At 39.4% G+C, this 14,142-nt stretch overlaps 1 protein-coding gene across 10 annotated transcripts in view; it reads left to right on the plus strand.

The window, feature by feature from the left end:
* LOC119730824 (synaptotagmin-like protein 4) overlaps window positions 1–14,142 on the plus strand; it is an 85,113-nt gene that overhangs the window by 37,994 nt on the left and 32,977 nt on the right. For 8 of the 10 annotated variants that reach the window (XM_038203875.1, XM_038203877.1, XM_038203878.1 and 5 more), the window contains one exon: window positions 2,740–3,294. In XM_038203875.1, the coding sequence (XP_038059803.1) occupies window positions 2,740–3,294 (555 nt within the window). Of the gene's footprint in view, window positions 1–2,575; window positions 2,650–2,739; window positions 3,295–14,142 lie in introns of those variants that run through there. The other 2 variants (XM_038203876.1, XM_038203873.1) reach the window with 2 other exon arrangements.

The raw sequence follows: 14,142 nt of genomic DNA on the forward strand, positions 1-14,142 counted from the left end.
TGATTTCAGTGACACAATTTTGTTTTTCAAAGAAGTTGCTCTGAACACATACACACATCCAGGTTTGCTTGGTGTTGGACCTGGTTTCCCTCAGTCCATTGTCACTTACCTGGTATACATACATGTATATAACACCAATTCAATATCCACTGTCCACTGCTTGAGCTCATAATGCAATGGTTTATTTAATACTGCAAGTACTTTAGGCAAGGCACAAAAAATGGATGTTGTGTCCGATTTAACATGTTTAAATAAGTTTTCTACATGTTCTCTGTAAATGTACATGTACCAGTATGACATGCAAATATGTGACCTCAACTGTGAAATATGGTTTTGGTTTGCAATTTAAAAACAATAGAGTGCACCTTTAATCGTCTTCACAGTTTGTTTTAAGATGATATTAATTTTAAAAATATTTTTTTTAAAGTATACTTGTTTTTAAATCATATTCAAATTCACAATATTAGAAATAAAAAAGTGATGGATTGCCTTGATTTATTATTTAAAGAAAAATCTGCACACTGGTCATAGGTGACACCTGCATACTGATGTATAGCTGCAGAAATGACAGTGTACTCCTCACACGAACCGTTGCAAGCATGGCCATGGACATTTGCCGCATTTCAAAGAAAAATTAAGATTGATTATTAATATATGTAAATGAAGCTTTGATAACACGCCTCAAGTCATGCGTGCCTGCAGCCACGGATTGGGGTCAACAATTCTGCATATCTACATGTAATACTCATCAATGTCGCCATTGAATTGTAATATTATATGACACCTAAATAAGTAAACCAACATTATTTCAGTTTAAAAATACCATATTGTTGAAGTTGTTTACATGTACCTGAAAGACCAAATCAGACGCTGAATTAGGCTCATGCCAATAATAACCTGTGGTTAGTTATTAATGCCATATCTATTCCACCTGGATATTCCTTTGTAATGGTCCAGTGGATAGATTATTAGTAGTGCTACATGTATATGACCATGATATAACCCCTTAGTCTATTGAATATTTGATGATGTACTGGACAAACCTGGGTAGGAGATGGCAAAAGTTCACACAGCAAGGTGAAGAATGATAGAATAATAGTAAGTTAGCTGGCTTACTGCAAGACCTATATATCCCACTTCCTCGTAAAAAGAAGAAAGCACAAGTAACCAAACAATAATAAACAATAACCTGTTTACAAACGTTATATTTTAAATAGTTCTTAACTCTCCTATGGAAACATGCATTGTCAGTGTGGTTATGCTTGGGTCAATATTGGTCAAGACCCCCATTGGTTTGTACACAGCGTGCCATTTGTGACCACAGGCATTGTGAGGGCCCTCCCCCCCCCCCCCCCCCCCCTCCTGGAAAACGAAAAGAAAAAAAAGAATAAAGAGGGGGAAAATAAAAAATGAAAAAAGAAAGGAAAAAGAGGTGCGAAGCCACTTTGCTGTTAATTTAATGGGGGGGGGGGTTTAGGGCAAATGCTCCCCTGCTCACGCTCGGAAAAATGATAAATTGAGAATGTAATGAAAAAGTTAAGGAATTTTGGGGGCAAAAATTGCTTTGCCCCCTCCCCCCCCCCCTGGAAAAAATCCTGGCGACGCCCATGTTTGTGACCTCTTAAATAGTAGGCATGGTAGGAGGGTTAATCTATTTTCTTCACTATAGTACCGGTACATGGAGAGAGAAACAGTATGTCTTGAATGTTCCCAAGAGAAATATGTCAGATGTGACTCCATCGCCTATACATGGGTCATGGCTTCAAAAGTACAATGTCAAATGACTCAGTGGTAGTCTTGGTAATGTCATTAAAGTTAGTCATTCTTGCCCAAGGTAACAGGTAAAACAGGCTATCGCAGGCTTTTTGGACATGCTCATGTGATACAACAATTCAACAGTCACATGCCTACGTCACATTATGTTCATGTAGTTTTCCCTTTTTTATATTTTTACAACTTTGAAAGAGCAATGCGCACACATATGTACAATGTAAAACAGATGTTGTTGCTATTTAGAAAATAATACGCCCCATAAATTGGCACACTCTTGAAATATGAAACACCTGTAATGGTTTCTTTTTCCAAAAGACTGAAACTTAATCATCCATAAATTTCATACTTTCCAGAAACCGTACAGTAGCCACATCTGTTGAACATTTTATGAGAGTGACTCTTATTTTGTTGTTTTCCACAACATAAGTGTTTTACCATATCCAAAGTGTTCAACTTTGCAACTCGCTTTGCAAGTGTGAAATTGACTGCTCCATAAATCTAGCCTGTTTATTCACATGGGACAACTCTTGGCAGGAAATCTCATAAACTACCAGAACATGTACTTCATTTGTTATTTTCTCAATCCAAGCAATCTGAAAAAAACTCCTTTCACTTTGAATTGTTCATACTGCGGAACCACGAATACAACAACATTTGTCTTGCTTCCAATTTACATGTGAAACATGCTTGATTGTTGACCTGGTGTCTAACACTAGAGGGCTCTGTCACACACGCTTGTGATTGCTGTGGGTCAATTTTTGCACAATAGCCATACATGCAGTGTATACATGTACGTACATGTGCAGCAACCATACAAATGTATACACATTTGTGTACAGCTGCAGTCATTTGTATTGATTGGTTTACATATGAAGGGTAATGTAATTGTCTGATCAGGCGCTTGGTAATCTTTTAATCAATAAATGAAATGCTGTGAAAACCTGTTTTTGTTTTTGTAATTTGCAGGCAACTTCAGCTTGAAACTGGTGAGTGGCATTTCTCCCAACTGCAAGTTGACCAAGTTCCTCTGTTTGGTTCAGACCTTGTCAAGGCATCACTGGCCAAAGCTAAGCATTCACTGACTGATCCAACCACTATCCCTGTTCTGACTGCATCGGACCTCCGATCAGACTCTCGCTCATCCTTGCAAGGGAAGAAACGTAGTGATCCAGGCAAAGGCAGGCATCATAAAGGCCGGCAAGACAGTCGGACATCCTCAGATTACACCACATCCCGGCAGAGCAGTCAACGAAGTGCAAGGTATGACAATTCATCCAGTGGGCCTAATTCCCCAGCTGCTTCCCTGAAAATCTCCTCAAGGGTTTCCTCAAGTCTCACAGGGAACACCTCGCCTTCTGAGGTCTACTCTGAGCCTGAGGATTACCCAAGGGGAGGCGGGAGAAATAAGTGGAAGAAAGTGGCCGCTGTCTCACAGGCTGGTGGGAGATTTTTCAAGAGAAAGGGAGACGGGAAATCAAAAACATCACTCCAACAGACACGGACACATAATCGCAGTAACAGGTACACTATAACACATACTTTATCATCACATCGTCATGCTAATATGATCTCCCAAAACCTCACTACCGCATCATTAACCAGTTTTTCATCAATCGTTCACATGTAATTGCAAATGCATATCTCCCTCCAAAATAATGTGAGCATCACCAGAGATATTTGTGAAGCAGGTTGGCTAATAAAAGTTAACTAATGCTTTTTAAAGATGGTTGAGGTTAACTAAAGCTGTGTCTGATTTCTACGTTTGGCTATAAACTGTTGCTTATGGGCGTTTTACCATTGATCCTATCATGTGACAAACCTGTTCTTGCTCTATGCCTTATGACTGAAACTTCCAATAGCCCTGTTTGATGGTGATATCAAATCACTAGATCAAATATGAGCCAAACAAGCAGAGTATATCTCCATGCACACATCTACATGTGCACATACATGTATGATATTGTAGCGGTATTGCCCTCGGACAACTGCCCGGTTTTTCCTTGGCCAATATCAGCGAACGGACTACCGGGTAGCTACTCCGTTTTGGCAGATCTGTTTTGGCAGAAGTCTACCGCCAGGCCCGAGGCAAACCACCAACACAACACCCTCACACGCTCACTCTCCCCCCCCCCCCCCCCCCCCCCCCCCCCCCCCCAAGCAGACTGACCGGGGGACTGGGGATTGGAACCTGACACCAGATCTCTGATTCGAAAGGTTATTTATTTGCCTACCCAGGCGCCTCGTGGATCCCTCACCTGTACAGGCTACTCGGCTGTATTCCAGCTCTTATGATAAGAATTACTCAACTATTGATTTGGGAATTATAAGAGTGAATTAACTCAATTAATCTAACTCCACAAAGCATGAGGCTCCCCACAGTGACTAGATAATGATTGTCATGAATGGGTTGATCAGGGACTCGGTGGGGCAATGGCTACCCACCACACATGCTGGTATAAAGACTCTCTCTCTATACAGCAGCCACCACGGAAAAGAGAGCGACGCTTAGCGTGTGGGGACTTTTATAGGGCGCGCACTGTGAGCTTGTGCCCCCGCACCCTGTGTGAGAGCACGCGCACACCGCTGGCTACCAGCAAGGGACTGAAGTGTGCCCTCACTGCCACGCTACCCTCACTAAAATGCATTGTGCTACAATATCAGTGGCTTGATCAGTTCCTGCTCTCAGGCTGTATCAAGAACGTACACACTATCCACAGTCTCTGTGTTGGATCCGGGTTATTAGGAAGCACTTTTCACACTTAGCAAGAATCCATATACCGACCCGTGTTCACACTAGTGATAGTGTGAACGGTATGCCTTGCCTACCCATGTTCAGTGTGAACCGGTTACAGGTATGGTGTACCCATGTTGATTTCAACATGGGTAAGCAAGATGATAGAGAAAAGGCCTACGCATACGACTATTGCTATCTGCATGGGTTAAGTCAAGCTTCGGTACTTTCACAATCTTTGTCCTAAAAGCAAACAGTGCTAATCAAGCTATATATTAGATAAGAGTGAAGGTCATGCTACTTTCTAAGAAAAGGGAGAAATTTGGTGTACTATGAAAAAAAGCATTTCCTTTATTTCTTTATCTTCTGGTGATGCCTACATACATGTATGCAGATAATATTGCTCCATACTTTGCAAATTTCAAAACAAAACTCACTATCATGAGGATGAGAAATACATGTACTTCATCACAAAATCATTTTGAATCAAATTTTGCAAATTTCTCACTCCAGATCATTCCTAATCCATTTTAAATTCTCAATTCATTTTGACAATGCAAAATCATTTCCAGATCATTCTTAATCATTTAAAATTGCCAACTCATTCCAAATCATTCAAATTTCACTCATTCTAAATCATTCTAAATTATGATTCAAAATTGCCGACTCGTTACAAATCATTCAACTTCTAACTTTAAAATCTACATGTATAATTTATTTTTAGTCACGTATACATGTACATGTATACCTCTTTTTGTCCGTTGTCAACGCCAATACTCATCATGTTCAGTCAACACCAATACAGAAAATGTATAGGCTGAGAAAAGTTCAATTTACTTTTTGAAGAGACGATTGTCAAATCCAATCCCATCAGCATGTTGTGGGTCAGATGTGAAGTATTGTCCTTGAAAGTGTTTTCTTTCAACATGTTCAACCACCTTGTCTGTGGCAATGATGTGGAACCATCAAATGGAAGTTAACTAAAATTAAATGTTGTTTACAGGTTTTAAAAGCAAAAATAAAGATGTCAGGGCTTTGCTCTGAAGTTTGGCAGGTGGCAGGGAAATAAGTGCTATGATCAATCCTCTATTTGCGATGGGAATTCTCCAATAAATTTGACCAAGCTGTATCCTTCAAAGTACTGGTATAAGCGTCAAATTGCCTTGCTCTGTAACGACAACTGAAAGTGTTTCTGTAGGTACTGTTGGGTGCATACCTACCGTAACCCTAACCATCTAACCCTAACACTAACCATTTCACCTTAATCCTAAGGATTTTGGGGAACATACATGTAGGTATTGGGGAACATCAGGTAAAGCCCAGTACTGTTTGAGCTACCAGACAATAGTTCGTTCATTAGTTAAAAATAAACCTGTTAAAAAGTAGATTGATTTCAGCCACTGTAATACTGAAAGTTTACAGAGTACGTTGAGGTGGTGATAACAATACAAGTAGATAATCCTGTATTTGATTAAACTTAGCTTGGGGGATTTAATGGCTGTGTAGTTCAGGACTATTGGTTTACAGTATGTTGATGTTTGGGCCAGTTATGTAATACATTAGTATTAATAATATGTTGGTATTTCACCAAAGTACCTGTGAACTGTGTATCATGTCATGAACTGCAATATGTTCGGCAGAACTACGGTATGTACTGACACTTCTATACATGTACATGTACATGGCATACTGTGAAAAAAATACTTACTCAATACGATGAGCAATGGAATCTCACAATGGACGATAGTGGATTGGATCTTGTGTGGCATCTGACTGGTCCGTTGCTACCAAGTAAGAATTTGCATGAAATTCCAATATGAGGAGCAGACATTACGTTTTTACCAGACATTAGAGTTCTTACATGTAGGCATTCATGCAGTGACAAGCGTGACTGCTGAGGTTTGATGTCCTCAGACCATTACAGGGTGTCCTGAAAATAATGGTGCGTGTAAACCCGCCATTTTCGCCAATTTACAACCAGAATTTACTGCAAATGTTTACACGATCTTCAAGGTTACAGATTTAGCTTGAGAATACCGTTTGTTTAATTAAGATTGCTGTTTTAAACTTAGAGATATGTTTGAATAACCGCAAAGCCAAAAAAAAATTCTGTGCCACTTTTAGGAAGCGAGTGCTTCAAAGATCAGACAATGCCAGTATGGCTCTGTTGATAAGATTATCCCTATGGATGTAAGACAAACATTCCATTCACTATAGGGTTTTGTTCTTATGTTGAAACAATTTAATAGTACAGACAGGTTCACTTCTGTAAAACTTCAATGCAAGAGTTCAATTAAATATAAATAAATATTGCACACTCTGCTTAATAATGTTAAAATCACTAACAGTAAAGTGATTTGGTTTTAGACTATAGGACTATGCTGATTTTAACTGCTTCACAGAAAGTGGCACAAAATGGGTTTCTTGGCTTTGCCGCTAATCAGACATATCTTTGGATTTACAAAAGCAATCTCAATGAAACAAACGTTATTCTCAAGCTAAATCTATTACCTTGAAGATGGAGTGAATATCCGAATAGACGCCCTGTATACCAAGATTTGAATTTCTCTATACATTGCTTATGTTTTGTTTTGCAGTTTTTTAAGGATAGGAAACATGATGAGAACCACGATATTTGAATAAAACACATCACAACTAATAGTACAGCTAATGAACCGGTCAGGAATTTGGCCATCAGCCATGCCCACCATGCCATAGTATAGTAATGCCATCAGCTCTTGCAGACCTGTAATCGTACTGTAACATTTTACATCATTGTACATGGCACATACAGATTTACCTCTTGTTTATTGGCTGGCTCATTTCATCAAATAGATGAAATATGGTCTAAACTGGAAAACACTGAGGATGGGAAGAATTCCAGTCGAGGGCGCTTTTTTCTTCTTTTGAGAGCCCAGTATACACGAAGTACGCAGGCCTTAATTTATTCTGTATGTGCACAAACCCCTAGCATCCAGAGGTGGCAGCAAGTCATTTTTTGCAAGTCCAAGTCAAGTCACAAGTCACTGTTTGCAAGTCCAAGTCAAGTCACAAGTCATCAGGTCCAGTCACAAGTCAAGTCACAAGTCATTTGGTCTAAACACAAGTCAAGTCACAAGTATCTTTGTCCAAGAACACGTCAAGTTGCACATTATTTTGTCCAGCTGTAATAAGCTAAAAGAACCTGGCATTTGAACTTACAAGTTATTTTGAACATGCCTCCTTAATTCCACTTTTTCAATGTGTTGCAATTACTAGTCTTGTAGTTTATCACATATCTGTCGGATATATTAGCCCTTTGTATACTTTAATAAATTTACTTTACATTGTAGAAATAAATGTTGAGATGACATGAAAAAAAGACTTCACTCACTCGATTACATGTAGTATACTAACACTTTATTGTTCAATTTCATGTATACTAAACGCCTACCAATGGGTTAGGCTATCCGGTATTTTACATGCAATTGACAAAGGCCTGCTTTCTTTTCATGAAAGGTTCCTTTCAAAGTTTGTTCAACCATTACATTTAGCAAGAGACTTGGTCATTGAAAACTGTAGTTTGTTGTGACAGTCTTAGTGAAAACTTTTGAAACTAGTGGGAACTATTCATTTTACTGGATTCAGTCACTGAGATCTATTTTCTGGAATGAAACTTTCTCGCTATAATAGCTTAATTAAAGTGTATTGGGTTGCTCGAGTAGCGTCTGACTTGGGTTGGTAACCATGGTAACAAGTCATTTTTTTGCAATCCCAAGTCAAGTTACAAGTCCAAGTCAAGTCACAAGTCAAAGCTGGTATTTACAGGTCAAGTCACAAGTCACAAAAATAGCGACTGGAGTCCGACTCGAGTCCAAGTCACATGACTCGAGTCAGCAACTCTGCTAGCATCAGGCATCGTCAGCCATGTGTTCAAATGTCTCTCCCGGTGGTCTCCCCAACTCTCCCTTTGCAACCTTTGAGTGGTTATGTGCACTGAGCCTAAGGCTGAAACGATACATCGATATATCGGTGCATCGCGATACATTCGTTCACGATACGATATATCGGTACGAATGTTTGATATCGATATTATTAATAATAATATAATAAATAACAGCGGCAGTGCACCGAAAGAAAATTGCAAGCAACTGCGATGCATGAGAAGCACGAAATGTGAAAATAATAATGCAAAGAGTTGAAGTCTCACCTTTCTGAGCGCGCGCACGTGAAAAGTTCATGCGGACTCTCCGTCATGTCCCTTTTCTTCAGGTGGTGCATGCATTTCATGTACCTTACTGTATTTGTGTATTATCAGAAACGAGTCGAGACAGATTAAAGAGGACTTAGACCCTGATTAAGTTCATCTGTTATGATTTTTTTTTTTTTTAATACCAAGATATATCGTGATATATATCGTATCGTTTGATACGTATCGTGATACAAATCGTATCGTGACACAGGCGTATCGTTTCAGCCTTAAAATAAGCCCATACGGTAGTTGGCTAGTTTATTATGTATACATGTACATGTATCACAACATGATGTGGTGACCACTTGTTGCCAGTCTTGTAGCTTGAAAGTTGGGTGCCTTTTGCGGTCTACCACATTTTGCAAAAAGCAGCAGATTTTACTTCTATCAGACAAATTAGCAAAGGGAAAGTGAACATTGTATTTTCATATTGTATTTTTGCATTGTATTTTCACATTGTATTGTTACGATTATGTAAGTGCATGTGTACACATAAATATTCACATAACATCACTAAAAGTAATGTTATAACCTGCTGTATGTACAAAGATCAGACTAACATTCCGATCAGAGCGGGCACATCCATACAAGCCATACAGTTCAAACATTGTGAAATATTTTTTAAGTTTGGTTTTGGATTTGGAAATGTGAAAATATAACTGTTTGTATTATGTTTTGAACACAAACATGAAAATATTGTGCATGGCTCCGTGGAAACCCTTTCTTTGTGTACAGTTTTCTCAGGGCATGTGACTAAGTATAGTGGCAGACTAGACTTTAAAATCACCTGACCAAAAGTCCTGAACTATAGGCTGGAAGGGATGTCAGCTTGAACTCAATCCCAGCCACATTCCTCACTACTTGTGCCGGTACATGTACATAGTATATGTACATGTACCTGTACAGTATCAATCCAAAAGTATGTACTTCCAGCCAATCACACAACCCATCAGCCTGCCATTCCTTCCACTTGTAATCTCTGAAACTCATTACTTGAATAGGATATTTCACATATTTTATTCAAGTCATCTATAAAGAAAAAAGCGTCTTTGGATGGGATAGAGCCACCATTCCTCTCACTCGGCCATATTGGATTCCCAGCATGCATTGTAGTGAATCGCATGGCCATGAATTTTAGTCTCAAGTAGGTACAACTTACAAGATAGGCCTGAGCAAAGAAAATATTGGGTTCTATCCAAAAAAATGCATGTACATGTATTCATGGTTCAACACACAAAAAATGACGTTTTACATGTATAATACATGTAACTGAACTGATTGCCATGGTAACAATGGGCATCTTATGGAATTATTGTTGTACCATAATTATAGACCTCTGATAGAAGTTAAGAGAGATCACCGAATTTCATACCGATCAGCCACAGCGTTCAGGAGTGATTATAATAAGATTCATTGGTGGGCATGTTGGGGGGGGGGTGTAGCCCCGCCCCATGATAGCCATAGGGTTAATGTAAAAAGGGGTCTGGACATTCAAGGGGTGACAAGCAACAATAAGCTACCGGGTACTACATTGATAATGCTATCATTATATAAATATAGAGTGGGTCAGCGTGGAATGGGAGGAATATTATCGCAAGGTAAAATCTGGACTTTTCCATTTAACGAGGCGAAGCCGAGTGAACTGGAAAAGTTCAGATTTTACCGATGCATTTGCACACAAATACCGCGTCATGGAACAAGACTGATCCTTACTGTTAAATAGTATTTCCCATTCCCCATGGGCGGATAGTACTTTTGAGCCGCGGCGTTAATGGCAGTAATAACGAATGACACGTGATGTGAGTTCCAACAATCAAATGACAAGGATCTGTATGTCGGTTATATAAATCAAAATATAAACCAGCGATGAACTATAGCAATGAAAAAATAGCATGTAGATTTTGCCACCTGGGATGGTACCAATGGTAAATTTTGGGGTCCTGGCCTATAAGTTTTTATAGCTTATATTCCGCAACGATCAGCGTGATTTTGCTGCGGCGTGTGCATTAAATCACTGATCTGAATGCTTGAGGTTCCAGGTTCAATTCCTGGAGGGAATTTTAAATTGTGTTTAATCAACTCCTGATGGTCGATCAAATGAAAATTCAGCCTTTTCTTCTCATTCGGGGCTTTGGAGGATTTTTTTAAAGGGAAGTTAAGTCGGAGAATCATTCCGTTACCAACTGTCGCATGTGCATGATGGTCATTCACTATGCTTGATTGCATAACAAAATACTTGTGTCCCGTCCACGGGGCTCTCGAAGGTGGAAAATAAGCGCCCTCTCTTGTTCCTGCATGGAGCCATATGTCTGTAAACATACATGTATCTCAAAATGGCCATGTTAATTTGACAACTAAAATTGACACCAAATCTGATTGTAACATCAAATGTACTCATTTTCTGTTGTTTGCCCCTTCCCTTTAAATGTTCTTAAATCCACCCTAAAGTATCCCATTTATGTGCTGGATTTGCTTCAAAGATTAGACCTCCCAGCTGCTTGTATGTTTTCCAGTGGCGGAGCCGGGATTTTTTTTCAGGGGGGGGGGGGGAACGGGGGGGGGGCATCAGTATGATATGAGGGGCACCAAGGGCGGACCCAACTACGCCACTGGTGTTTTCTAATTTTAGTGAAATAAAATGGATTTTAAGGAAAACGTTCTATGCTTCATCATTCCCCAATTTTATCAAAACAATGTACTTTCTCTTGCATTCAATTGTGAATTTTGCTCTTGAATTTACCGTTTAGACTGCTTAGGCCAAATTCATAAAGAAATTGAAATGAGATTGGATTAATGGCCTAGTATCTTTCTCATTTCATTTTCCCTACCCCAAAATTATGAAATGTGGCCCGCCCAAAAGGAGAAAGTTTGTCTAAAATTGTGTTCTGACATGTATTTTCTAAATTCAATTTTTTCATCCACTGCAAAAAGTCTTGATATATATGACTCTCCTTCTCATCTTATTTCACCAACTTTCTCAAATGAACACCCCCAAAAAAGTCAAGGAAAAAAGGGAATGCTATTGTACAATCTTCATTTTGGCTCAAAAAACAATTCCCAAAACCACTCCTGGGTGTAGAAATAAATGGCATCGGGTGATTTGGGTTTTATAGCGTTTGGTTAATAATCCCTGAAATTTGCAAAGAATGTACAAAACAATGCACATATTTTTGACCAAAAGCCAACTGAGTCTTCTGATCCATACCAAACTACCCAACATTCCAGACCCATAGTTAATATTTCTGTCACATGTTTGCTGGCACTGGGTGTTTTGGTGATCTCCACCTGCTAATCTTGTGTGCAGGTGTAAAGTAGTAGTGGAATGTGTTTCTTCGGTAGTCTTTGTTAACCATAAGAATTGAATTGTATTGGTAGGCCTTCTACCCAACAATCATCCTTTGAACAGTGTTTTCTGGATGCATGAGACATAGTGTATGCAAGATGCTGCCTGGTAGTGGTGTTTAGTCAGTATGGAGGCCACAGGACTTTTTGAGTTATAACCTTGCTGGCATTTCTGCTTGGTTTTGTTTTTGTTTTTTGGAAGTACATGTAAGTTATCGTTTTTGACGGGCTTTATTACGTATGTATGGCATTCATGCACACATTAATAATAATAATAATACCAAAGTCTTATATAGCGCACGTATCTACCAACAATTAGGTACTCAAGGCGCTGGAAATTATGTCTATTATTAGAGGCAGGTAAATGAAGTACATGAGAAATATGAGACCCACATAGGGATACTTTAGGTGCTGCGGCGCATTAAGCAGCCACTGCCAGAAACACCGGGGCAAACCCCTTCTCTTAGCGATAAGTGTTACTGGGTTCTTTAACGTGCATTACACAACACACGGGACCTACGGCTTCACGTCCCATCCGGAGGACATGTAGCCGTCATTTAAAGCAAGATTTGATTGCCATTTCACAATGTATATTATTTGCCAAGTGCAAAACATACCGGTAGGCATGAGCTTATTGTGGCTGACATTTTATACCAAGTCTTTGTCATGTTTGTGAACAGCGTTCACAATGAACTCACTGTTGGTAGCGACAACGTACCGTGACAACATTCTGGGTGTTTGTGCATCTCGGAACAGAAACAGAAAGAGATTCCAGCATGTTGCATATTTCAATTAGCCTTCCTGTTGCCAAAAGGTGCTTGCAATAAGATGCAAACACATAAAGACAACTACCGTAATTTTCGGAATATAAGCCGCGGCTTATACGTTGAATTTGCCCATGAAAATGTTTACTGCGGCTTATACACAGGGCGGCTTATACGCCGAGACTTGAAGAATAAAAATGACATTTACATGTGTATTTAATGTACTGGTACAAGAAGAGATGTGTTGCTGAAATAATTATCAATTAAGAAAGTCATTAACAAACCGAAAGCACATCCCACAAAAAGGTACCGAGCGGTAAAAAGTACGGCTAGTGAAAGCTGTCCCTTGGACATCGACAACCGGCCGTACGTGATGCTGCCTACATGTATGCTGCATGCATGCTGCAGGGATTCCCCATGGACCACACCATTTGTGGTAATAAAGGGGTGCACTTTCTTGGGAACAATAATTACCAATATTTCCCCAGTTTAAAAAAAGGAAAAAGACAACTAATACTTTTTATGGAGTTTGAAACATATCTTTATTTGATAATCAGTTGTTCAACGTCACAATATATTTTTTTTTCTTGAAATGTATTCAAAAAACGATGTAAAACTCAAAACAGGGGTGAAACCACCCCTACAAAATTAATGGATTCGTCCATAAAAATCTCAGCATCGTGTTGATTGTTTTCGAAGAAAGTTACGATCCAAACTTGAAGTTTTGACGTTACTACTTGTTAGTAATCACAACAATTTGATAAGTTTTGCTGTAAAAACGGACTTGTTTATCCTTTAGGACAAAACAACTCAGGGGCTGTTGCCACAAAGCAGGATTTGTAGCGCTCCAGTCAGACAACACATGGTGGGTTGCATACTCTCTCAAGTGCTGGGGGAAAATAATGTCATTCGCCGGCACAGGCTCACTGACTAGCCAGCCGGCAGCAATTCCCGTTTTTTATTTCTTATCATCAATTTCCATATTTGTTTGTAAGAGTAATCGACTGTAAATGATTTGACATAACATTTGTGGCCCTTTTATAGCTTTCGTAGTGCAAATGGAACTGGTTCAGAGCATTTTGACTAGAATTTGGAGGCCTTACAAAATTGAACTGCTGCGGTTGGTGCGGCTTATACGCCGGTGCGGCTTATACGCCGACTTCAAATCTTAATTTGCAGATTTTTGCGTGCTGCGGCTTATACGCCGCGCGGCTTATATTCCGAAAATTACGGTACATGTACAAGTTTGTTTAATGTTGTACTTCTGAATTGGAGACTTGTGTGAATGTGGGTGTGACTTT

This window comes from Patiria miniata, unplaced genomic scaffold (genome assembly GCF_015706575.1).
Source record: "Patiria miniata isolate m_02_andy unplaced genomic scaffold, ASM1570657v1 HiC_scaffold_22, whole genome shotgun sequence".
Lineage (NCBI taxonomy): Eukaryota > Metazoa > Echinodermata > Asteroidea > Valvatida > Asterinidae > Patiria > Patiria miniata.